Source organism: Anoplolepis gracilipes, chromosome 15 (genome assembly GCF_047496725.1).
Source record: "Anoplolepis gracilipes chromosome 15, ASM4749672v1, whole genome shotgun sequence".
Classification (NCBI taxonomy): Eukaryota; Metazoa; Arthropoda; class Insecta; order Hymenoptera; family Formicidae; genus Anoplolepis; species Anoplolepis gracilipes.
The window spans coordinates 7,214,200-7,242,089 of record NC_132984.1 but is presented as its reverse complement, the minus strand read 5'-3'; the positions used below and the strand labels follow the sequence as shown (position 1 = coordinate 7,242,089).

At 30.3% G+C, this 27,890-nt stretch overlaps 2 protein-coding genes and 1 pseudogene across 2 annotated transcripts; 2 read left to right on the top strand and 1 right to left on the bottom strand.

Annotated features, from left to right (window-relative positions):
- Positions 1–759: 759 nt before the first annotated feature.
- Positions 760–17,118, bottom strand: LOC140673848 (uncharacterized). The gene is made up of 7 exons (XM_072907067.1): positions 16,093–17,118; positions 10,065–10,319; positions 9,589–9,781; positions 6,019–6,232; positions 5,745–5,887; positions 4,063–5,490; positions 760–1,937 (listed from the first exon to the last, which is right to left on the bottom strand). The coding sequence occupies exons 1-7, from the start codon at positions 16,473–16,475 to the stop codon at positions 834–836; spliced, it is 3,720 nt and encodes a 1,239-aa protein (XP_072763168.1). The 5' UTR covers positions 16,476–17,118; the 3' UTR covers positions 760–833.
- Positions 16,807–26,764, top strand: LOC140674217 (ATP-dependent DNA helicase pif1-like). Its single transcript, XM_072907610.1, has 3 exons — positions 16,807–16,947; positions 25,064–25,409; positions 25,527–26,764. The coding sequence occupies exons 1-3, from the start codon at positions 16,807–16,809 to the stop codon at positions 25,928–25,930; spliced, it is 891 nt and encodes a 296-aa protein (XP_072763711.1). The 3' UTR covers positions 25,931–26,764.
- LOC140674333 (5S ribosomal RNA) lies at positions 20,805–20,925 on the top strand (annotated as a pseudogene).
- Positions 26,765–27,890: the final 1,126 nt, after the last annotated feature.

The following is a 27,890-nucleotide window of genomic DNA, read 5'->3' as shown; positions in this document are numbered from 1 at the left end:
TAACTTATTTCTCTAAGAAATGTACAATTTTAATTATATTCACCGAAATGTTTGAAACATACGAGAACCCAAAATACATAGGTATATTTCAAGTTACATTTGTATGGCATAAAATGTTCAGTATATTCAGAATAAAATACAGTTATTCCTAAATTTTATACACTGATTAATTTCCTGCGAGAAAGTTAGTTGCATGAGGAATAAAACAAATTTCATAGAAAACACAAACACATTTTTCTTTAATTATACATATACATATATATTAATTATATATATATATATATATGTATATATGTATATGTATATATGTATATAGTATATATCTCATATATACTAAAATGATGTATATAATTTTTAATAATTTATAAACATGTATTTAAAAAAATCTAGCGAGTTTTTCGAAGTATCGGAAAGTTCGAACATTTCAATACTATTTTTATTGCGATAAAGATTAAACAGTCGTCGATACAGCCTGCATAGTAAATTGCATGTTAAAATATAATTTACTATAAGCTGTGAAATAATTTCTTCTATAAGGAATCTATATATACATAAAAATTTGCAGTAAAAAATAATTAAAATATTTGTAACTGTCATATGATCAAATTACATATCGATACAGAAAATTCGAATATCCTACATCTTAAAATTGAATAATATCTTAATTATTTACTAAAATTTACTTATATATCTTGCTTGTAATCTTCCTTCGTTTATTCTAAAATGGTCTATAAAATAATACGATTGAGAACCACCGGATCCAAACAGTCTATAGTTTATTACACTTCTCCCTGTGCAAATGCAAAATTATGATAGATAAAACAGAAACAGTTTTAGCGATTAGGCTCCGTGACTTCGTTGAACAGTGGTGTCAACGAATCCATATCTTGCAGGCCATCGAAATTACCGAGAGGGTCAAGATCATCCGTCTCTGTATCCGTTTCGCCAAGGAAACTGGCCTCCAAGAAATCAGCAACATTCCTGCACAGATTATTGGAAGAAGCGGTTGCGGCAGTGTCGATATCAGTGCCGGCAGTGGCGCCGGTGACAGTAGCAACAGCAACGTTTATTGTGTCGCTCTGTAAACTGAGAGAATTAAGAATAGGACTGGAAAGCATCGGCTCGCCTGGATCCTGATACATCTCTTGGGATTGTACTGTATGCAGAGGCGTTGATGGGTACGATCTAGAACCATTGCTGTCTTCGATGTACGATGGCGTATATACTGATACTGGCGCCGGCAATGGTGTGTTAGGATACGAACGTGATTGAATTATCTTCTGTAATGCGCTGCCAGCGTCGCTGAGGATACTCGACGGATCTAGCATATCTTCCTCCGACAGATTTAGATTGGTATTCGGTAAAGCAAGATTGATCGCGTTGTTCAATGTCTCTTCCGTAGTTTGTTCAGGCAACATTTGTAAATTCGGCTGGCCTTCCTCATCCAAAATCGTAAGAATATTATTAATGTTTTCAGATGTGATTTCTTTGTCTGTCATTAAAAATTGCTGCTCATCTGACATAAAGTTTGCGTCATCCAATAAGTACGTGCTTTCTTGCCCGATGGATGGACCGAAGTCATTATATTCGCTCGGTACTGGAGTAGGCGCGACGGAACTGCTCGTTGACGGATTGAAACTTTGACTTTGCACAGTCGATAGGCTATGTTGCGTCGAGATTGGAGATATTACGGACTGCATAGGATTCACCATCCTATGCAACGGTACCGATTGTGATCTGTAGAATAATTGTTCATTGCTCAAATGTCTGCCAGCATGAAGAAGTTCTGTGATCTCCTGATCGGGCGGGGGTGGCTGACCTTTTTGATATACGTTCTTGATCTCCTGTAGATTCTCTTGGCTCGGATAATTGATCAATAATTGTTTCTGCGGTGTTAAATCTAAAAATGCAGCGCACTGCGATCCCTTTAGAACAACCTGCATCGGAAAATATTTTATGTTCATTATTCTTATTATTTTACATATTCAGGGTTGAGAAGTAACGCGTTACTTGTAACGCCGTTGCCGTTACAGTTACTTCTTTTTAGTAACAAAGTAATAACGGCGTTACTAATTTTTTTTCTGTAATTATAGCGGTAACGTTACATTTTTTTTAGCAATACCGAATTTAACAGTTACTTTTATCGTTACTTTTTATATTTGGAACCTATTTTTATGGCATATTATATTTTCTATTTTCGTATATTTAATCTTCAATTATCAACAGATATTCATAGGTCCATATTTAGTATTTAGAACATGTTAACATCTTTGTAAGCGCGTTCTAAATACGAATCATAATTATAGGAGTACAAAATATCGTGTATTTGACTTTATTTATAAATTTAATGCAAACCAAAATTGCTTTTATTTATGCTTTGAGTGTTTTAAAATGTTTATGACGATTTCATAGTTTATATCAGGGATGGGAAATTTACTTTTAAAAAGTAACTAATTACCGTTATTCGTTACTTATTATCAAAAGTAACTAGTTACTTAAAAAGTAACTATTCGTTATTTTTTAAATGTTAAGCCGAGATCAGAAATTAAATAAAAAATATACTTTTGTAATCTATTTTATTTAAAAAATTAATAATAATAATTTTCCTTATTATTTATGATTTTACAAATTTAAAATAAAAAATTTTTTTTAATTTCTTGATATTTTATTAATATTTTAATTATTAATTTTTTAAATAAAATAGATTACAAAAGTATATTTTTTATTTAATTTCTGATCTCGGCTTAACATTTAAAAAATAACGAATAGTTACTTTTTAAGTAACTAGTTACTTTTGATAATAAGTAACGAATAACGGTAATTAGTTACTTTTTAAAAGTAAATTTCCCATCCCTGATATAAACTATGAAATCGTCATAAAATATTCATCGTAATATATCTCGTAAAATATTCGATTTTCGGTGATCTTATCTCAATATTCTTATGTTTTATGTAAAATAAGATGAATCCGTTAGTGTAAAAAAATACATAATTATTTTTAAGAAAAAATATGTAACTGCTCATTGTAAATTTTAACATACAAAATTATGTCAAATAAAAGTACAAAATACCAATCTCCTAAACTATTCAATTTTGACCCTCTATATATATATGTATAACTTTACACTCAATATTGCAAGAAATCGATATGTATAAAAAATCAGTTCCCTCTTCCATTTAAAAAAATTAAGCTGACTTTCACACGACATTAAAAAATGATTTTAATTAAAGTTTAAGATATAAACTTTCTTTACTTCAAAATTATATAAATTTTGTCTGATATATTTCTTGTGTAATATCAAATTTAAAAAATATAGCTGTTTATATTAAAATGAAACATCCTGTGTACATTGTACATTGTACATACACACATATATGCACGCAATTCCATACATATATGCAAATAAAATATATGATTATAATATACAATGAAAAGAAAAATTTTATAATTCAATCAAATTTTATAATTCATAATCATATTGAATAATGAAAGAATTAAATTTTATAATGTGCTTTATTTTTTTTTTTTAATTTGCATAATTTTTTATATCATTACTTTTCATAGAGAAATTAAGTTTTTTAAATAATACAATTTTTTTCGACATATGCGTGAATTTAACATTTTATCTTTTTCAATAAATATCATACTAGTCTTTAAGCTTGTATCTTAAAAATCATTATCACACAGAGAGATTGGCCAATATCTTCAATACAATTGTCAAAAAGATTTAGAAATCTACAATCAAATGTTTATATGTTTAATTCGTTCAAAAAATCTTTCCATAAATTTTTCCCATATATATGTCATAATTCTTCAGTACACATGCATATAATGAAAAAATATATAACATTCTATATAATATTCTCATTTTACACATGCATGACTAAAGATAAATATGAAGTAATGCTTAAGCATTATTAAGTTGTTAGAGATAATAATAATAAAACAAATAATAATTAAAATATCAAAGAAATACAAAAATAAAATAGATTAAAAAATACATCAAATACAAAGCTCTGACTGTAATAATCAAGCTTATTTGTATTTGCTTTCTGTCTCACCTCCGACGAATTGGTCGTTGCAATTGTCAGCACGTGTCGCGTGTGTTCCGTTCCACTCGATGTCGGTACGATAAAGGTGTCCGTCGTCTTGATGGTATATGGAACGCTGCATGAGATGGAGCGAGAGAGCGTCTTTTGGCCGCGCGTTCTAGAACTGCCAGCTTGCAAATTACTGCGTGATCTTGGAACTGGGGTATTACGCGGTGATACGAATGGACTGGCATTCGCTGAATTTGACTTGGACGCCCGACCATTTATCGGGGAATGCGGTCCAGGCGAAATCGGGGTGAAGTTAAATATCCTGCGTCGCGTATTCGGGCTTTGTGGTACGGTATTGGCCACACTTAGCGTCGTCGCCTCTTGGGTATGCTCGACGACGTTCGTTTCGAAACTAACGCGACGACGAGTATTGCTTGGATTATGATTTAAAAGAGTTGAAAGGATGAGATTGTTCTGTTTCTGCGAAGAGTCTCGTTTTTCCGTGGCGATGCCTTGCCGAACGACAGCCGCGGACGCTAGATCAATGGGAATAGTAGATGTATTTAAATTTTGTTGCAGTATCAATCGCAATTGCGATACCTTGTCCGAGCGAGAAATCTGTTCGGCATCAGAACTAATGACGCTAGTTTCCACATCCGAGCTAGACGAGCTGCTCTGTTGAAAGTACTGCAGCAACTCTTCCTCCTGCTCTTGAGAATTATTTCCGCCGTTCAAGTAATCGTTCAAGGCGTCCGTATCAATGTTTTGAACCTTTTCTTCATTTTTTAAGACCGCCGTATCCTGCAAGAGGCAAATCTGATCCTTCGTGAGAAGTCCTGATGGGGATGTTTCCACTGTACCGGTGGCGGAACAACTCGACGAATCAATATCACAGTCTTTAGCGAGCTGACTCTCCGCAGCTTCGTTCGTTTTGCACTTGATAGTAGGTTTTGAATTGCTAGCTAGTATCACTGATATTTTACCTGCACGTTGGATAGATGCTAGCTTGGGTAACAAGACGTTGGAATGCTTTGAATTCTCTTCTACAAGTTTCGTCTGTTTCTCGGGGCTCGACTCCTGTTGTGTTATTACAATTGGATTATTGGCACGTTTCCTGGAATTTTTACTTTTGATATCGCGTTGCACACTCATCATTATTCTAGGGTTGCTATTACTCTGTCTATCTTCGCGCGATAGTACTAGATTATCACAGTTAGATTCTTCGGAAACATTGCAAGACTGTTGTTGCTGCTGCTGCTGTTGATTGCAGCTTTTTGATACCCTTTTTTGCCGGTTGTAAACTGCAGTAGACAAATTCAATTTTGCCAGCGAATTCTGTGCAATTACTGTTGTCGCTACTGTGTTTGTACCTTGAGGTGATTGGTTAGACTTGACTTTTTTATATCCTTTGCTAATATTTCCCTTACCTTCAATGACTTTTTCTTTACTCTGGAAAAACAGAATTGCTCAATTAATTGTAGTTGAGTTCAAAATATTTCATACCCTAGCTCTTTTAATCATTACTAATACATAAAAAAAATTTTGAAGTTAAATATCTTGAAAATAGGAAAATAAAAATTTGCATTATGTTTTTCTAATTTCTTTATATATCTAAAAAGTGAAAAATAAATAGAAAGAAAAAAGATTAAGCTTTATACATCTCCTTTTTTATATAAATTCTCTGGAGGTAGTATAACATATACCTGTATAATAGTGTCGAGATGACGACGTTTCTGATCTTTTATATGCTCCCGTTGTTGAAGTTTGCGTTGCAATTGTAATTGAGCTTCTCGGAGTTTAGCAGGCTTGACACTCATAGGCATTATTGGTAGATCCGAAATTGCCTCTAAATAAGTTAATTAACTTGGCAATTAATTTGAGAATTTTTTAAGTGTTGTATAATTCAAATACAAAGTAATTCATAAGAAACTATATTTTATTAAAATATATAATATTTGACAAATTCAATGCACTCACGTTTATTAGATAAAGCATTACGCTCGCCTGAAGTGGATAAAATGCATACAGCAGCCAGAGACCGAGTATCAACACGAAAATTATCAACAAGATGCCGCGCTAAGGCACTCAAATTTGGAAATTTCAAGCCTAATACATTCTCCGCCCATTCTCTTATCAATGTAGATGCAGCGCCTAACATTTCCTCAGTGATGTTTTCTTCTGAATGGTCTCCCTAAATTTAATAATAATTAAATAATTATTAAATCCTATATACACACATATATATATATATATATATTTTTTTTTTTTATTATGTATGTAGGATGTTTCATTTTAATCTTATCAGGTAAATATAATTAAAATATTTCGAAAAATATGGAAGATACGGAAAAACATTTCAGATAAAAATTGTTTGACTCGAAGAGGGACATAAGATGGTGCCATTAATTTGACCTTAAAAAATCATTTGAAGGTCATCTTCAATTTTTTAAATGAAACCTGCTATTTTTTTATTGTATATTCTTATAGTTCTGACAAAGTAGTATAAAAGATTTTGTAGTATAAAATTTAATCTTGGCTATATAGTTTCATATGCTGTAGCTTATGATCTATAGAACAAAAAAAAATGTAATAGGCTCAAAAATCTAGATAATGAACAGTTAACGTGTTTGACTGGCTTATAGTCACACCGATATCTTACCATAAAAAAAACTCGATGATTTCGAAACAGATGATTTAAAGTGAATAAAATTATCGTATTTTAAAAAGATCTCGAGAAGAGCTATAAGAATATGCGATAAAAAATAAGAGGTTTTACTTAAAAAATTGAAGGTGACCTTTCAAATGACTTTCAAACGACTAAGGTCAAATCAATGGCACCAGCTTACACCTCCCTTCGAGCAAAACTTTATCTGTTTTTCCATATCTTCTATATTTTTCAAAATATTTACCTGATGAGATTAAAATAAAACACCCTGTATGTACATATACAAGGTGTCCCATAACAAATATGCTCAAATATATAAATAATATTGCGTTTAAAAAAATGTTTTGTACAAAAATTGTTTGATCTTAATGAAAACATAAAATAGTGCCATTGATTTGACTTACTTAAGTGTACATATCAAAGTCATATAGAAATCAACCTTGTTTTTTAAATAAAAAGACCTTAGTTTTTTTAATATAAATTAATTTCTCACAATATTCTATGTAAAAATTTATCAGGATATTATGGCCTAAAATTAAATAATTTACGAGATATTACATATTTTAATTTGACATAAGTTTGCATAAAACATAAAATATCTCATAAAATATTAATTTTCGATTATTTTATCTTAATAATTTTATGCACAGAATAACGAGAGGATCAATTGGTGTAAAAAAAATATATAGTTGCCTTAAAGAAAAAATATATAATTGCTCGTTGCAAATTTATATTTTTTCGTTTTTTTACTGTTATCATTATTCAAAAAGTAACGAGTCATTACAATTTCGTAATTTTTTTTATGCGACAATTTCGTAATTTTTTTTATGCGACTGCGAGGTCAAGTTACATTTAAAATATACACACACATAAAATTTACATTTATAAATTTAAACATTTTGTTTATATTAAAATATAACAATAAACTGACATATATAATTTCAATATCGATATTCCTATATCGATATAAAATATATAATTATTTTTGATAATAATTATAAATTTTCATATAATAACGTTGTTACAACACGTGCATTCATGCGAAAGCTTTTTCCATTGAGTAAATTTTAATATCTATAGAATAAATTTTATTTAAAAAAACAGTAAATTTTTTTAAGATTTTTAATTACTATAAATGTAAATAAAAAAGGTTTTTTCTTTTAATAATCAATATAATCAAAATTGCTTTTTAAAATTTTATGCAATTTTAAAATGATACGCTAATTTACAAATCAAATTCGTTTTTAGCATTATTAATGCAAAAATTTAAAGAATTATATATGTGATCTGGTTTAAAACAAAAAAGTTTTTTTATAACATTTATATAACACAAAAGTTTTATTCGCTACTATATCTATATTGAATTATGAATAAAAACTCAGATGATTGAGAAATTGTACAATTTTTTTAACCAAAGATATCGAAGGCATTAATTTTGTCGTATATCATCACTCGTATTCGATAATACAATTGATAAAATAGCAGGATAATAAAAAATATTTTTTTATCCTGCAATAGTAGATACATGTGTAATCTACATTTCCAGTAAAATAAAATTTTATAGTGGAGTAAGATCTACAATTATTTATTAATTCACAAATCGAAAATAGTCTTATTTCTCTTTAAAAATAATTTTATTTCTCTTTTTAAAAATTTTTCCATTTCGTACTGTCAAATGTTAGTGGACATATAAAAAGAAAAGAAAGAAAAAAAACACGAATTTATATTTGCAATGTATATGAAGTGTATTAAAATTGACGTCCACAAATTACGAAAAATGAGTTGAAAAGTCTTAAGCCATTTTTATCTGCGATGTTTAACGAAAGAGAAATTATTAAATATGGCGGCGCACGATTCACAATGTATGCCCGCGGTTTTTATTAAAAAACAATACTGATTAAATGAGACTTATTTAATTATTAATTACTTATTTTAATTATTAATTATCTTAATGATTGTAAATGTTATATAAAACAAAATCTGATTTAGAATTACAAAATCAGGACAATGTTTGTAATCTATTTGTAATAGGAATAATTTTGTCACAAAATTAATTATTACCTTGGTTGCTAAAGGAATGGAGAACATGATCTCTATGCTAACTTGACCACGCTTTCTTTAAATAACTTTTTAGAACTAAAACGGGAAAGAGAGTACTTAATTCTCCCCAATTTTTCTTTAGGCAATTTCCAACTTAATTTTATAATAAAATGAAAGATTACGAGTAAATTACGAATATATACGTTTAAGAGTGTAGCCCTTTATCGTTCCAAAGAAAATAAACATTCCTTATGGCAATTTGGCCGTACTCTTTATTGATAAAGATTTCAGCGCCCATATGCTCACATGCATAGATGTTTTTGTTCTCTCTTCTTAAAGAATTACTTAAAAATTTCTTATTATACATATATCTGTATGTAGAGAGTGAAGAAAAAGTATGGAAACAGTAAAAAATTTCAAAAAATATAAGTTTTACAGAAAAAGAATGTAAGAGACAAAATCGAGGAAGGATCCGGCCATCCAAGGCCAAATCTATTCATTTTTTTTTTGTTTGTTTCATATTTTGTATTAAAAAGTGTCATGACAAACTTTAAAATATCTCAGGAAATTCTTAACCAAAAGAAGTTCTATTATAGTGTTTTGAAAAGCTCTTGAGATAAGCTACAAGAATATGCAATTAAAAATAGGGTGCTCCATTTAAGAAATTGAAAGTGACCTTTACGTTACCTTCAAGGTCAAATCAATGACACCATCTTATGTTCGAACCCATACAACTTTTGTCTGAAACATTTTTCTGTAAAACATATTTGCGAGATTTTTCAAGGTTTCCTTATTTTTTCCCCTGTATATATCTATCTATATAGATGCTCGGTTGTGCTTACAGTTTGAGGGCCAGATATCTTTGGCAGTATCGGAGGATCCAATTTAATTCGTTTACGCATACCAGCGTAGCAGTAACGAGAGTTTCCTCGTGTGCCGAGCCGACGAGGACGTACTCGTGGATATACTTGTTTCATGACTTTTCCAAAATCAGCTGTCGATAATGGCTTCATAGAATTTCTTATACAGTAAAGGCTGAAAAAAGAAATCAAGTTTTATATACTTTTAAGAAATGATATTTTTTAATTATTAAACAATAAATACATTGTATTAGAAATAATATTTGTGAAAGTTTCGTTTATGTAAATAACAGAACCTTTTATTTCATTCTTTAATTTTAGGTTTTTAAATTAGAATTAAAATTGTAATTAAAAATATTTAAAATAAAACGTTATAAAGAAATGTACATCCTCAATTATAAGTCACGTGACAACTTCACATTAATTTTTGCTTACATGCTTATACACACATAACTTACTTGTATTCATCATAGACTTCTTGCTTCGGTAAAGAGACATCTGGATCTTCTTCCAAATGTGTTTTAATCCACATGATAGTTTGATGAATTTCATAACGATTTCCTAATGGATTCAGTGGCTGCCTCAGTGGATCAATGGTCCCACCTGGATTTGTCAGCAATAACGGAAGTTTCAGGTACAACAATAACTTCTCCTCTAATTTAAGTCGTTCCACTTGCGAGAAGATCTCATCCACACGTGCTCTCGATTCTTCGCTATATTTTAAAAAATTAATATATATATATTAACTGGAATTTTTCTTACTCAAAACAAAAGATTTAATCTTTTAAAAATAATAAATAAATATACTGCAAAATACTAAAATATTTAGTATAAAAGCTATTTAAATACATCACCATATATGTGATAAAATTGAAAACATAGCATACTACTATGAGTCCAAACAAAATTCTTTGTGCAAAAATAAATCTAGAGAGAGACATAAATAACACAATAAAATGTGTAAAATAAAATTTTTGTATAAAATTTTTTATTTGAAAAAAAAGTTGATTTTGAAATTAAAAAATAAAGTAGTTATGCTCGCGTTTTAGGAATAATTTTTAATAATGATGAATAAAAGTAAATTGTATATTATACATTGTCACAATACTATTAAAATATTAAGCTATTAAAATATGTAACTTAATAAAGATATAACGTCATTTCTCTTGAGAAAATAAAATTTTTCTGGACACACACAATTTGTTCAACGTGACTTAAATAATTTTAAATTGTTTTATTAATTAAAATATTGTACTTTTACATTTTTATCGTAATAGTCATTGCCGGATTTAACGATATACAAGTTTATTAGAGGTTATTAAAGTTCTTTAAAAATGTTAAAAAAAGATATAGTCTTTATTTATTAATTTTACAAATTAATTCAAAATTAATTTTTTTCGGAAACAAAATCTCGTAATATTATAAAAAATTATATTAAAGTAAAAATTTGTACTTAAAGATTGGTCAGTTTGTAGGAGCGATATGAGAGGAATACCCTTGCTCAGATTAAGTTACACTTCAAAAAATTTCAATAAAAATATTAGTTTTTTTTGTATATTTAATTGTAATGTATATAAATATATAAAACATTTATATAACAAAATACAATATTTTTTTAAATAAGATGATAAAAAATTTTCATTTTTTTTGTAGATATTCGTAAATAATCATTTTAAAACTTGAATAGTTTTTATCTATAATCTTACTGTTGCATCTTTTTATCTTATTTTGATAATGACGTTTCTATAGTACTCATAAACAGTCATGTATAATTGTATAAGATCCTAACTATAAAACTAAATTTCTCAAAAATTAAGGTCAAATCACTTGAAATTCAAACAATCGATACATTATTATTGGCCAATAACGTTTTACAAAAATTGCATATGATTTTTACCATTTTGATGATATAACTAATCAATCTCCTTATAAAATATCGTCATCTCCATTATCATTTCATTCCCAATGTATTTTTCTATATATATCTAAATAATCGCGAGATAAATTTGATAATGCATGAAATAAAATCATTTAAAAGTATTCAAACCTAAAAAAAACCGTAATATTAATATTCCAATTTTTAAAGCTAATTTTCTCGGAAACATGGCCTCGTATAAAATATGCGCCATGTGCTTATTTAAAAAGTTATTGTACAAGAAAGTATTGCTTAAATGTATTTTTTGTTTAAATTTAATTTTTTTCTCACAAAAATAATGATATCAAAAAACTATATAATGTAAATAATATAAATATGCATGTTACATGAATGTCATGCTATAAATAGCATATTACATATATTATACTATAAAAAATTGGTTTCTTTAGTTAATTACCTTAACTCTTTTATTGTAGCATGTTTCAATTAAAATTCTTATATTTAATAATAAACGCAAATATGATTATGTATTTTATTTGAATATATATATTTTATAAATTTGTGTAAAAAAAACCTACAAAATATATACAGCACTTAACAAAAGTCTGAGCACACTTTGTGTTTTCGTCTAAATTAAAAATTCGAAAATAATAAGTTTACAAAATTATTTTAATTAAAATAAAATTATTTTAATGTTTTGAAAATATAAATATAATATATATCGATTAAATTTATTCCTTCCTGAGTGTAACATAATTGTCGAGGGGTGTGTTTCGATTTTTGTTAAGTACTATATTTTTAAAAAATTTAAAATTTCTAAAAGCGGAATGTATATCAATAAAAATAATGCTAGATTAAAAGCAAAAAAAAAAAATTTAATGCAAAAAACGTGGAGTCTATTATATATTTATTATGTTATTCAAAACGTTTATTTGTTTTAGATTGCCATTCGACTTTTGCATTAAATTTGTTTAACATGCAAATAGTAAATGATCAAATTCCTTTCCATTAAAAACTTTTTAAGTTCTAAATCATGAAAGTTGTGATATCACCGACGTTGACATTATTCAAGATACACATAAAGACAGTTATATACCGGATTTACTTCTTTTTATGTGTGCATTATGCAAAAAATCTTATAGAAATACATCAAAGATAAAATTAATCAAAAAATCCCAGCTACTCTTGAAGATATGATACAATGAAATCAGAAATGTAGCAAAACCCATGATATTAATAAATATGCATTAATCTTTCTTTCGACATATTCAATAGAATGTTTCAAGTAAATATTAATCAATTTTGAATTATTACATTGAAGTCACACATACATTAAAACAGAAGGAATTCCAAGTCATTAATACTAAATCAATATTATTATTGATTTTAAAATATTTTTAATCTTCACAGAAGATAATTCTATATTATTCTTATATTAAAAAATACTCGCGTGCACGAATATATCTCAAAATGTAAATGTTTAATTTTAAAGAATTTTAAGACTCCTAGGTTTCTTTTTATGCTGCATTAATAATTACTCATCTACATTTGTCCTACATTTTCAGCGAAAATAGATCTTATGTTAGAAATTATAAAAAGACATTATGGCCCAAACGAGACGAATTCTTAAAATATGGTGAAAATTTTCATATTGAGATTTTCATCTTTGTAGTATATATTTATTTATAGGCTGTATAGAGCAAAAATACAAACACTTTTATTAAACAGAACCAAGCTATCGATAAGCCTATTAAGAATTTTATCGGTTTTATTCAGAATTTCAATCATTATTGAGATCTAAGGTCCTCATTCTAGGTAGTTTGCATATAAATATGTATATAATCTGCCTCACTATTGTTGCATGTAATTTGGCACAAGACACTACGTTCTTAATCAAAGCTGACTTTAATTAATGATGTACAAAATTCGCGAATTCAGATTCATAAGATAGATCTCCAAGCAAATCTATTATTGAGTTTCAGAAATTGTGTAATATTAAATTTTATCGCACAGCTGATTTTGATTCATCATTTTTGATGACTGGATATAACAAAATATATATACGAAGTGTCCGATACGTGATGAAAAACCTGTTAATGGCAGATTCTTGAGATCATTTGGAGACGATTTTTCCTCAGCGAAAATGTCGAGGCATCAATAATTTCTGAGTTACAAGCGATTAAAAAAAAGATGCTTTTCGCAAATTAAACTTTTTGAAGTTAAAAAATTATCAAATTACTACATTCTTCAGTTAATTTCAGATAGAATTTATTCTAATAGAATTTTAATTTATTTTACTTAATTACACAGATATATATATATATAAAATAATAATAAAGATTGGAAACTTGCAAAAAAATGATGACGTCTCTCGATATTTTTGTCGAGGAAAAATCGACTCCAAATGATCTCAAGAATCTAATAGGTTTTTCACCAATTACTAGATACCCTGTATATACAATATATATATATACATATAATTTCTTAAATAGCTCTTTATTATTATAATATATATATATATATATACATATATATATATATATATATATATATATATATATATATATACATATATATATATTATAACAGAGAGCTATTTAATAAATTAAATACTAATAATAAATATTAAAATTAGATTTAATATAATCCTATTTTAACAAAATAATTAATCAACTATTTCAATTATTAAATTAATTAACTATTTAAGAAAGATTAAATAATTTATAACGGTTAAAATTTAGTATTAGTAATCAATCTGTCAATATCAGCTGATTGCCATAGTGTGTGCGTGTATGTGTGTAATACATACATGTAAGAAATAATAAAATACAACCAAATGTGTAAAAATCAATATAAGATAATTAATGAAAATTAATAATGAGTCAGTTATTATTAAGCTTAAACGCGCGAATTTTATAATTTCAATAACTTTAAGCTATAACCCAAATAATCCAAAAACTTGCACTCTCATTCAATTTTATTTTTTCTTGATAAGATATTAAAAAATTTAATTAAAATATTAAAACACCTCAGTAAATTATTATGCCTTAAAATATTGTATGGTAATTGTAAAATTCTTTCTAAGCATTTAATGATGAATATAATATAATATGATTTTATGTGAATATTACATAAAATGTAAAAAATTGTTCAACAAGTAATATAAGAATTATTATTTTCTCTCTCTCTCTCTCTCTCTCTCTCTCTCTCTCTCTCTCTCTCTCGATCTCTTTTTGATTGTTATGTTTCATGTGAAATAAAGTTATTTTTTTTTTTTTTAAATATCTGACTGTTATGCACATCTAACTGTTTATATACTTATATTAATACAGAATGAACGAGGAAAACAGAACGAATATCCTAGATGTCTAAAATCTGTGCTATTTTACATGAAGACGTTTGATAGAGATTTGAAAAGAAAATAAAATAAACATAATTCAATCAAATATATCCTTAATGTATCCAAAAATATAGTTTACATGAACATATTTTTAGTAGTTTCTAATCAGCTTGTATTGTAATGTGTATGTGTAACACACAAATACACAAAACATAGAAATGTTTATTACACATAATAAATAAACAGTTCAGCAATTATAAAGAATTTTTTTGATTGAATTAAATATTCATTAATACTCATTAAAACTTTTTTAATTATGTATATTATAAATGATTTATACTTTTTTTAGCTACTAAGGCACTAGTGCAAGATGTAATAAGAAAGATGTTTTATTGTGCATAAGAGATAAGGATTTTAACATCTCCTCAGAAGTTATCCAGAAATACATACTAAAATAGAACCGTTCTTCTTACACGCTAATGTGCTAGTAACTAAATACATAAATTATGCTTCATATTGATACTGGTAGCTATTAAAAAAAAAAAAAAGAAAAAAGAAAGCATCTTGTAAATCACACGTAATATCATGCAAAGAATATTTGTGCTACTAAGTGTGTAACATTAACTCTTAAAAATCACATATGGGTCATTTGAGCGCTATCAATATTTTAACACTGATAAGGATGTATAAGTGTAAATAAAAAAATGTTTAAAATTTATGCAGTTCAATATTAACATCTCACAAATAATAATCAGTTTTTGTTTTAAAAAAAATCAAAATCAAGTTTTAATAGTTAAAATGGAGTACACACTAGTTTTCAGTTTTTGTTTCATTATATATTTATAATAATGTAAGGTGGCTAAAGAGACAACAGTTATTGTCGAAACGTCTCACCAAAGAAATTTTCTAAGAAAGACATTAAACTATTAATATAAGAACCTTTGTGTACTATTGTTCGTAAAGTCATTATTGTACATATTGTTGATTTATCTAATATAACGGAATATATATACTAAATTTAAATTGTTTAAAATTTATTTTTGTGTTACACATGATTATTTTCTGCAGACGTATAAAAATATATATATAAACTTTTGTAGACTTTTTGCATATACTTTGACAACACAGCTAATACTGCGACAAGACATTTTGACCCATACTCAACTGGAAACGATAAAAAAAAAAAAAAAAAATTGTGTGACTTAGAATGATTAATAATTGAAATAAGCATGCACATAAAAAGTATTTAAAATTAAAATTGACTTTTAACCTAATGCCATCCTCTATCATAATGCGAATCTTATCCTGTTTGGAAGAAGCGCTAGAATTAGCCAACGTCGCGAATTTACTCGCGATGAGATCTTGCAGCAGATCACCATCTCTGTGAAAGCCATTCGTAGTGAAAGACCTGCCGGCCGGCAGCTGTCCTTTCTCAACGGTGATAGCAGTGGAGCTAGTAGTGGTGGTGGTGGTGGTGGTGATGCTGGTAGTGGTAACCGTTGTTGCGGAGCAGGAGACGGAGTCCGCACCGTTTTCCCCAGAAATGTCACCGCGCTCCTTCTTAATTCGTTTACCATCGAACGTATTCTCCTCGTCACACTTCCCGGGTGTCTTGCAGGATGTTTTCGTCCGATCATGACTGTCAGTACTCATATCGTAAAGCCTAAAAGCTCTCCCAGTCTCGCCCCTTCGTCTTTCCCTTCGTCACCCTCTTGGTCTCAAGCAACTCACTCGTATCACGGAATCACGTATCACCTGCCGGTGCACGACCACGACGAGTTATCATTTTGTCTGTCCGGTTGTCAGCTGGACTACTCGTCGGCATCCCGGCGCGCCATTGCTCCTACTTTTTAAAGTGGTCGAGACCGCGAGAGGAGGACTGTCAAACGACTCGCCGAAGCGCGTACGATATACGGCGACACGCGGATCTGTCATAACGGCACTGCGCGTGGTGGCCACATGATTAGAAATATTCGAGTCGAGGATGCCGACAAGCAAATGCAAACCGGACAAAAACGATGAATCGACACCCGCCACGATGGGGCCCCACAAGATCGTCTATTCGGCTATTCGTGCTCTGTTACTCGGTCCGCATTCGAGTTCTTATTCCATCGCCATAGAATATGTAACTTGATATTCCAACAGATGCATCGGAAGCTACTAAAGTACCTGCAGCTCCATAGACTATAGTATAGAGGGCGCTCCCGTTCTGAGTTTGATTAGAGACCCTCTAGGATCTCTAGAGTTCGATGTTCAAAAGTCTCGGATATTTTTATTTTTCATTGGTCGATCAAATTAGAACCGCCGCACACACTTTTACATAACGCATATACATAGATGCATATACATAGATAATGTAATCAATGCCATTTTTTTCATTCTGCGTTCGATCATATCATATCTACAAAATATAACACATATATAACACTATATATATCATATACAATCGGATCTCTTATCCTACGACATTTTCGGTCCGGAATCTTCCTCTTAAACCTCTGATCCTATGACAAAAATTTGAGAGTGAGGGTATAATTCCCCTTTCACGATCGTAGCACGAGATGATTTTTTGTCGTAGGATAAAGGCCGCAGCACATACTTTTGTATAATGCATTATGCATATGCATAAGGAATTCGATTGGTTGAATTCCTTATGCATGTTTATAGACCAATCAGTTTCCTTATGTATGTGCATTATGCGTTATGTAAAAGTGTGTGCGGCGGCCTTAAGAGGTTTCGTAGCATCAGAGGATCGTAGGATAAGAGGTCCGACTATATCTATAAAATATAACACAACATACCATCATCCGCGCCAGTGGAGCGTCTTTTCAGTTGCGAGCAACAGATATTTGTACCTCGAAGAAATTGTTTATCCGATAATATGTTTGAAAAACTATTGTTTTTAAAAAATAAAAATTTGTAATTTAACTCTAAACCTTTAATGTATTAAACTGAAATATATGCTTATATTTTTTATAGTTTTCTGAAGTGTATTATTTTTACATAAATTGTAATTTTGAATATTATCTTAAAAGTATCTAGATAAAATACTGAACTAATTTATCTTTTATCTAGATATATTTCAAATAACATTATCTTTATCTTATCTCAGATACAGACGCATATATTTTATCTTATCTATACAGTCGAATCTCTTATCTTACGACTCTCTTATGCTACGAAACCTCTTATCTTACGACAAAAAATTCTCTCATGCTACGACCGCGAATTATACCTCCACTCTCAAATTTTTGTCGTAGGATCAGTGGTTTAAGGGGAAGATTCCGGACCAAAAATGTCATAGGATAAGAGGTCCGACTGTATCTAAATTATTTTAAATTATCTAAGCGCAACACTGCCTATAACAAAATCTAGTGAATAGTGTTCTCATTTGGTCACTCGCATTTTGCGTGCAAAATACAAATCATCATCAGCTACATTTTTCCAAATTCTTTTATATTATTTAATATTATGCTATTATTTTACAAATTCTTTTTATTCTTTTTTAAATTCTATAATTCAAAGCTGTATATGTACACATTACATAATATAAATAATAATTATATAAACTCATTTATTATTATTATTATTAATGTTTATATTAATTTTATTAACTTTTGTAATATGATTGAAACGACTATAACTATTATAGTAATTAATTATAAAAACTATATTAAACTTTAAAGTAATGTATATATATTTATGTACATTAAATTTTATATATTACATACCTAAAAAAGCTTATCGTCTTATCCTTTTCACGACTTTTATAACGAGTGCTATGGTACCCTTTCACAAAACAATAACTGAGATATTTAATTTTATTTGCAATTTATATTTATCTCCTTTAAATCACAAACACAAACTGTATCTAATTTTTAATTTTTGATCATTGATGGGATGGCGCTCTTAAGGTGGAAACACTAGGGACTCTCTACTAAGGGATAGGACAAAGCCGCTAAAAGTCGCCATTAGTGGGATCCCGGAAATCGACGGGTTAATATGAGCGCGTTTTTCAAATTAATTTATATTGTTTCTTTAGATTCAGTCTTCAGTTTGAGGCAGATATAAAAAATCACTCAAACTATAAAATTTAAATATCTGAATGCATGCCGTAGATAAAATAGATTTATGTTTCTGTATCAGTATCTATATCCAGTACGATTAACATTATCCAACCATTTTTGCCTACGTAATGGAGATCTGGGGAAGTGGCACATTTTATATCCATCTTTGCTTGAATTACTACAATTTTTTGCTTTGCAATATCAGATTCTTACTAAATAAATCTAAAAATTGCAAATGTTTACTATAACTAAAAATTGCACAGGTTATTGGTTAGGTTAGCTTAATGATGACGAGTTTACCCACGCCTAACCCAAGTTTACCCACTCCCCACTTTTACAAGCGGAAGTATCCCACGAATGGCGGCCGACCAATCCGCAGCTTGCGGCCCGTTGTCCTATCCCTTACTAAAGGATCCCTAGAAAGCACTATAGAGATATTATATATAGAGCACGAGAGTGCTATGCTAGCCCGTGAGTGGATGCGATAGTGAAATAGAAGGAGAATCTGCTGTCCTTGTCTATCGCGCATGTGCAAGCTGATACAAGTGCCCCTCTCCTTTGCTCACAGAATAACAAGAGTAACATTTTTATAACGCGCATGCGCGATAGACAAAGACAGCAGGGGCCTATATGCAGCGTTCTCTTTCTATTTCGCTATCGCGTTCTCGGCCCCCTCCCGTGCTCTATATCTAATATCTCTATAGGAAGTAAATAAAATTGCAGACGCCAGATACCATAGCGCATGGCGTACGATATCTGAATTTCCAATCTACATAAAAATACATAAGCATTGCTACAAGTATAAATTCATTGTAGCCGGTTCTACTAGAATCGTCTACAATAGGTGTTGTAAGTCGTAGGCCACAAGAAATTAACCAATCACAGTTGACCTGAGAGAAGAATATCGAATATTATTGATTAATTTCTTACGGGTTACGATCGACTTACAACACCTATTGTAGACGGCCCTTAAGTGTAGTCTACAATGAGACTTTAAGACGTAAGACTTAAGAAAATAATCAATCACAATTGAGTTTGGAAAAGAATCATGAATATGATTGGTTAATTTCTTAAGTCTTACGTTTTAAAGTCTCATTGTAGACTACGCTTAAAGAGCCGTCTACAATAGGTGTTATAAGTCGATCCTAAGGCGTAAGAAATTAACCAATGATATTCGATATTCTTCTCTAAGGCCAACTGTGATTGGTTAATTTCTTGTGGCGTACGACTTACAATACCTATTGTAGACGGTTCGTAAGGCTGGTTCTACAATAGCTGTTGTAAATCGGATGTCGGAAGAGTTAACCAATCACAGTTGACTTTAGAGAAGAATAATCGAATATGATTGGTCAACTTTTATGACATCCGACTTACGACAGCTATTGTAGAATCGGCCTGAGTGAATCGCATTACAAAAGATTAAGAACGAATTTATATTGATCGACACGTAAGTATTCTCACTATTTATTTATCAACGTAACGAAAATTTAAACTGACAATGATCATATGTAATTGTAATCACTCGTGTAAATAATCTCAGTGAGACCATTTTCATTACGTTGATAAATAAATAGTGAGAATATTTACGTGTCAATCAATATAAATTTGTTCTTAATTTTTTGTAATGCGATTCATTTACAATTAGTAGAACCGGCTACAATGAATTTATACTTGTGGCTATGCTTATGTATTTTTATGTAGATTGCAAATTCAGATACCGTACGCATGCGCTATGATATCTGCCTTCTGCTTACGGTTTCTGCAATTTTATGTGCTTCCACCTTAACATATTATCTTAATTTTGCGTGTTTGAATAACAAGTTAAAGAAAGTACATTTTATGCAAAAAACAAACCTAATAGCTATTTGTTCGTAGGTGCTCTGATATATCTATATTAATCAGAAACATTATTATCGTTAATGGTCATACCACGTTGTAAACCACCAGTTCTCGTTCGATCACTGAAGTTAAGCAACATTGGGCATGGTCAGTACTTGGATGGGTGACCGCTTGGGAACATCATGTTGCTGTTGACACTTCTCTTTTTTGCAAATTTAAATATTGATATATTTTTTTTTATTTCAAATACATACTTAAATTAATGTGGAAATTAAAATCTATTTTATTAATAGTAGTCTTGAAATTTTTAAATTATTAATAAGTATATAGAATGTTTCATAAAACTTTTCGAATAAAATAATATAGTACTATTATTACGAAGAGCAAAGAGATATGGATATATATGTAATAAAGGTGAAAGCACATAAAATTGAAAAAGCCGTAAGCAGAAGGCAGATACCATAGCGCATGCGTATGGTATCTGAATTTCCAATCTACATAAAAATACATAAGCATAGTCACAAGTATAAATTCATTGTAGCCGGTTCTACTAAGTAAATCGCATTACAAAAAATTAAAAACAAATTTATATTGATTGACACGTAAGTATTCTCACTATTTATTTATCAACGTAATGAAAATTCATTATCAACGTAATGAAAATGGTCTCACTGAGACCATTTACACGAGTGATTACAATTACATACGATCATTGTCAGTTTGAATTTTCATTACGTTAATAAATAAATAGTGAGAATACTCTAAGGCTGATTTATGCAGGTCGTAACTTATGCCAAAACCGGTAAAATTCAACACTGGGATTTCAATGTTTTTGTTTATGATGAATTTTCGAATGCCGTAATTGTAAAGTTAACTCAACTTACCTCCGTAAAATTAGCCAAACCACTTTGATTTTTTTATAATTAAAATTAACTAATTGTTTAGAAATCGTTCGGAGATGATTAGAAGTCTAATTAAAACGTTTGGAGGTTCATCGTTTTTTTAAAATTAAATAATTAAAATTTCGATGTAAAGTTAGCTAAACATTTTTATTTTTCGTCCAATCGAGTTAAACAAGAGTTTATTCAATGCAGAATTGTTAGGTGGTCACGAGTAAATTCTTTACAACGTTTGGAGGTCCACAGTTTATCCGAAAAATGAAAAAAATCATGCAGTAAAATTCCAAATTCTTTTAAGACTAATTCACACTTTGGAAGAAAAGCAGGTAAATGTGAAGATGAGCGGTCCTCCTCACCGATTTTATTGAAAATTTTTTTAGTTATAGATTTTGGTTCGAAACGAACGAATCTGGCAGAAAAAATCGTCGCTCTGCCACACGAAGCGAGATATAAATTTTTTAAGATGATCACTTTTGAAACTATGAAACCTGTCACTTGGGCGACGTATAGTGACATGGATGTGTGCTGCGGTCACGCGCGCATGCGTTTTAGTAACTTACACAAAATTTTAAATAAATCTTTTTTAATTTTAAATAAATCCTTTTTAATAATGTAGTTATGCAAGTTGCAAACCCATGTGGAATTGTATATGCATTGCAAAGTACATACTTAGATGGGAGTGCATAGGGCGACGGGGCGAAGTCCTGTCCCCATAAAAAAATATAACAAAACTTGAGAGCGTAGAAACTACCAAAGCTGACAGTACTGTGTGGAAGTTTCAATGTAAAATCTTAATTCAACCTATGTCCGAACTCTTACACTACATTTATAATTTTTTATTCATAATTTTACAAAATATTGGACAAAAAATAAAAATGTTTAGCTAACTTTACATCAAAATTTTAATTATTTAATTAAAAAAAAACAATAAACCTCCAAACGTTTTAATTAGACTTCCAATCATCTCCAAACGATTTCCAAACGATTAGTTAATTTTAATTATAAAAAAATCAAAGTGGTTCGGCTAACTTTACGGAGCTACTAACCTGAACATAGCAACTACAGTCAGACCTCTTACCCTATGACATTTTTGGTCCGGAATCTTCCCCTTAAACCTCTGATCCTACGACAAAAATTTGAGAGTGGGGGTATAATTCCCCTTTTGCGGTCGTAGCGTGAGAAGATTTTTTGTCGTAGGATAAGAGGTTTTGTAGCATAAGAGGGTCGTAGGATAAAAGGTCCGACTGTAATCTATAATCTGTAAAGGTAAATTTTCACGAGTCGCTGAACCGATTGTTTGAACTAGAGTCCCTTAAAATAGGATTTAAGGGATTTTAAGGGACTCTAGTTTGAACGATAAAAAGGATCACGTGACTAAAAATAAAAATATCAATTCGTCATTTTTGATCACGTGATTCTTTTTGTCGCTCAAACAATTGGTTTCATAATTTTAAGAATAATACCATATTTAAAATACCAAAATCATTTATTATGGTTGAGATTATTTATATTCACGTTTGTACAATGCATATACATAGGGCACGTTCGGGGAGACACTATTAGCGCTAATAATGTCATTCTATTTTTGTTACTCATTAAAAGTTGAACAAAGATAAAATGACGCTGATAGTGTCTCCCCGAACGCGCCCATAGAACTTAATTTTACATAAATTGTATATGTTGGAAAAAAAAATATATACTATACCCTGATATTGCTCTCTCTTTCTAGACAGGTCACGTGACCCAAGAACAATAGCTGCGCTCATTCCAATAAAGCCCGTATCACACTACGAATTGAAAATTGAAGATTGAAAATTAAAGATTAGAATTGACTAATCAGAATAAAAGGAATTAAAATTGCTTTGTCTTGATTGGTCAAATTTCAATCTTTAATCTTTACAATTTTTAATGCGTAGTCTGATACGGGCTTTAAAAATTGAGATTAAAGATTAAATTTGACCAATTAAGACAAAGCAATTTTAGTTCTCTTTGTTCTGATTAGTCAAATTCTAATCTTTAATCTTCAATCTTCAATTTTCAATTCGTAGTCTGATACGGGCTTTGACTATAGAAATATGGACTGCCAGCCCCCCACTTTTTTCATTCATTAGTAAGGCTACAAGTCGTATTATACGTCAATGCTACGAGTGTATCCAACAAAGAGTAAAAAGAAACAGGAGGGAGCATATGGCTTGAGCTAAACAGATGGAAATGCCTATATATACCAGCATAAAGGTGCCTTTTCATGCTAACGCTCGACGCTCATTTTTGGCGTCAAAACAGATCACGTGATCAAAATTGACGAATTGGTATTTTTATTTTTGGTCACGTAATGTCTTTTGATGCTGAAAATAAGCATCGAGCGTCAGCATCAAAAGGCACCTTAAAAGTGGACACTCAAAATGGCTGCTTATGGGCGCCAAAATTGAATGGCTTTTCGGAGATGCTGGAAGAACAAAGTTTTAAATATAAATATAAAATATACTTTATATTTTTAATAAAATCAACTCAATAAGATTAAATTGAAATATATAATTTTAATATGCAACAAATAAAATAATATCTATATATATAAGTAGCGTCCGTCTGTATGTATGACTGCGAACTCCTGCCACATTTGTGGACTGATTTTCGTGAAATAGGTACCAAATGTCGCAAATTTTTCGGGGATGGCTACTGTGTGGTTTTTTTTTAAATTTTCGCCCACCCACGCATCCACTCACGCGCATGCGCATTTATGGACCGATTTTCGCGAAATTGGTATCAAAATTTCGGAAATTTTTCGGAAAAGGCTGCTATGTGGTATTTTTAGGTTTTGCCCACCTACGCATGCACCCACGCATTCGTCCACGCCTGCGAGAAATTCTATATATAAGTGCGGTCCGTCTGTCTGTCTGACTGTCTGTATAATTGCGTACTACTTCCGCATTTGTAGATCGATCTCCACGAAACAGGTGTCAAAATGTTCCTAATTCTTCTGGGATTATGACGATGTGGTTTTTTTTAATTTTCATCCCATCCACGCATCCACCTACGCGAATGCGCATTTATGGGCCAATTTTCGCAAAATTGGTACCAAAATTTTGCAAATTTTTCAGAGAAGGTTGCTGTGTGTTTTCTTTTAATTTTCATTCCACCCACGCATCCACCTACGCTCGCGTATATTTATGGACCAATTTTCACGAAATTAGTACCAAAATTTCGCAAAGTTATAGAAAAAGGCTGCTATGTGGTTTTTTTTTTAAGTTTTGCCCATCAATGGTTTTTTTTTAAGTTTTGCCCATCAAAAGGTGAGAAAATAATTTCAAGGCTATACACAGTGAGCATAAAAGATAATGAAAGATTTTATCTACATCTCCTTCTCCTACATGTGACTGGAGCTAAATATTTTGAAGATTTAAGAACTGTAAACGGAGTTATTTCTGAAACATTTAAGGATGCAGCAATTGCGAAGAATTTAATAGAAGCTGACGATCTATGGTCAAAAACATTAGAGGAAGCAACAGAATCAAAAATGCCTGCACAAATTCGAGAGCTATTTGCCTATATTTGTATATTTGGAAATCCAACAGATGTACCAACACTTTGGAATAAATACAAAGATCAAATGATTGAAGACTTTGTAAACAACAATGTTGTCGACTCTGAAAATATGGCTTTAAATCATATACAAGAAATTCTGAGAAATAATGGAAGTAGCTGTGAAAACTTTCAATTGCCAAATCCAATTCCAGTGAATATTTACGTCACAGAATATAATGTGGATGAAGAAAAAAGACGTGGTGAATATTTATTATCAACACTAAATGATGAACAAAAACACGTGTACGAGATAGTCATTAGAGTGATTGACAATGAGAATGAACCTCAGCGGTTATTTTATATTGACGGATTTGCAGGAAGTGGAAAAACTTATCTATTTAACACATTTTTGAGTGTTATTCGAGGAAGAAACGAAATAGTTATTCCATGTGCTTCAACTGGCATTGCTGCAACACTTCTTAAAGGAGGAAGAACTTATCACTCTCTGTTTAAGCTTTCAATTCCAATTGATGATGGAGCTAAATCAAATATCAGAGGAAACTCTCAAGCTGCACGAGAACTGATCTCTGCAAAACTCATCATATGGGATGAAGTGAGCATGACTGTTGGACATGCCTTAACAGCAGTTGATAAACTCTTCAAGGATCTGATGAAGAATAAAAGACCATTTGGAGGAAAAATAATTTTATTTGCAGGAGATTTCAGACAAAATCTTCCCGTAGTGCCAAAAAGTACATGCACAAAAAGCAGCTTTAATTGAATCGACTGTAAAATACAACCCTATATGGAGGAATGTAACTCAGGTTAAACTACAGCAAAATATGAGAACTGGAGAAGAAAAAGAATTTGCAAATTGGCTAATGCAACTAGGAGATGGTAAATTATCAAATACTGATGGACTACATCTCGATACAATTGAAATCCCCTAGGATTTTATATCAAAAGAATCTCTTATTACTGAGATTTTTGGTGATAGAATCACCATAGAGCGGAATAGAGAAAATCCAGATCGAGCGATTCTTTGTCCTAAAAATGAGGATACTTTCATAATTAATGACGAAATCCTTCGTCTAATGGAAGGAGAAGAAAAAGAGTATCTCTCAATTGACTCCATTGTAAGTGATGATCCACAGGAACAATTAAATTTTCCAACTGAATTTTTAAACTCTTTGACACCTTCTGGAATGCCAATTCATCGACTTAAAATAAAAATCGGTGTTACAATTATTTTATTAAGGAATTTAAATACTAAGAAAAGATTTTGTAATGGCACAAGATTCATTGTTACTAATTTGAAAAATAATTTAATTTATGCGGATGTTCTAACTGGTCCTGCACGAGGACAGATTGTTATTATTCCAAGGATAGATTTAATTACAAGTGATTTGAAACTGCCATTTAAGTTTAAACGAAGACAGTTTCCTATTCGAGTGTCATTTGCTATAACAATCAATAAATCCCAAGGACAAAGTTTAGAAAAAGTTGGGATTTATTTGCCAAATCCTGTATTTGCTCATGGTCAACTTTATGTGGCATTTTCTAGAGCAATTAAAAGGGAAAGTGTAAACATTAAGATTGATGAATTCAATAATCAAGGACATCTAATTGAAGGAAGTGAAAAATGTTTTACAAAAAATATAATATACAAAGAAATTTTGTAAATTGATAAATTAAAAAAATTGTACTAATTGAAGAAAGTAAAAAATGTTTTAAAAAATATATAATATATATAGATATATAGATATATCTATATATATAAATATATAGATATATATAGATATATAGATATATCTATATATATATAAAGGTAGCGCGAAATAAAATATCAGAAAATAAAAAAAGAAATAACATAGTAGTTATCCTCAAAAAATTTATAATATTTTGATATAAATTTAGTGAAAATCGGTTCATAAATATGTAAGTAGCTCATGAGAACCGTGCGAAGCGCGGTCCAAATAAAAAGGCTTTTCTAGTCTTTTCTAGCGCGAAGCGCGGTCCGAAAAGCTAGTATATTAATAGTATTGAAATTTTAACACATTGTTTACTGTCCTTTAAACAGTATATCTAAATAAAACATAACCTTTAAAACATTATATTCTTGTTTTTATATTGATAACAATTATTAACCGATGAAATGTTATCCCATAATATCGCGCTGTTGTTGTTATGTCACAGATCTGACAATGCACCATAATTTTATTTCACTATTTTTTTTAGAATTAATAATTGTGCAAAATAATACGCACATGTGTCTCTCTGACAACAGCTGCAGACGATGCTAATAAGCGTCAAAAAAGTGGACACTCAAGATGGCGGCTTCCGTCAGCGATTAGTGGCTAGCTGCCACTACCGATACATTCCCCACAGACTTCTATACTATAACTAGACCGCTAACTTTCTTATATATTAGACCTAAAAAGTGACCCCGAAAAATATGTAGGATTACATATTTTTCGGGGTCACTTTTTTCAACATTAGTAGGATAAAGAAAAGGAGGGGCTAGATATATAATATGGCTACTATAGAAAACTCGTGTGTGAGTGACATTGCTTTAAATTCAACCAATCAGCGTGACTGTCATCCTACTAATGATGACGCATACACATAAGTTTTGTACATACTTTTCGGTGTTATGTATTTTGCCGGAGTTGGCAGTCTAGTTATATATAGAAGTCTGTGTACATTCCCTCGTAACTACTTGTTTCAACCGGAAATAGCAT

What these genes read in the sequence shown, in the direction of transcription:
- LOC140673848 (XM_072907067.1), bottom strand. Translation starts at nt 16,475, where the DNA reads ATGAGTACTGACAGTCATGATCGGACGAAAACATCCTGCAAGACACCC. An exon ending in ATGATAGAGGATGGCATTAG is followed by an intron (nt 10,320 to 16,092) that starts GTTAAAAGTCAA and finishes TTTAAAATATAG; the next exon opens with CGAAGAATCGAGAGCACGTG. An exon ending in CAACGACCAATTCGTCGGAG is followed by an intron (nt 1,938 to 4,062) that starts GTGAGACAGAAA and finishes TTTCCGATGCAG; the next exon opens with GTTGTTCTAAAGGGATCGCA.
- LOC140674217 (XM_072907610.1), top strand. Translation starts at nt 16,807, where the DNA reads ATGCCGACAAGCAAATGCAAACCGGACAAAAACGATGAATCGACACCC. An exon ending in ATTCCATCGCCATAGAATAT is followed by an intron (nt 16,948 to 25,063) that starts GTAACTTGATAT and finishes GAAACATTTAAG; the next exon opens with GATGCAGCAATTGCGAAGAA. An exon ending in GGATGAAGAAAAAAGACGTG is followed by an intron (nt 25,410 to 25,526) that starts GTGAATATTTAT and finishes ACGGATTTGCAG; the next exon opens with GAAGTGGAAAAACTTATCTA.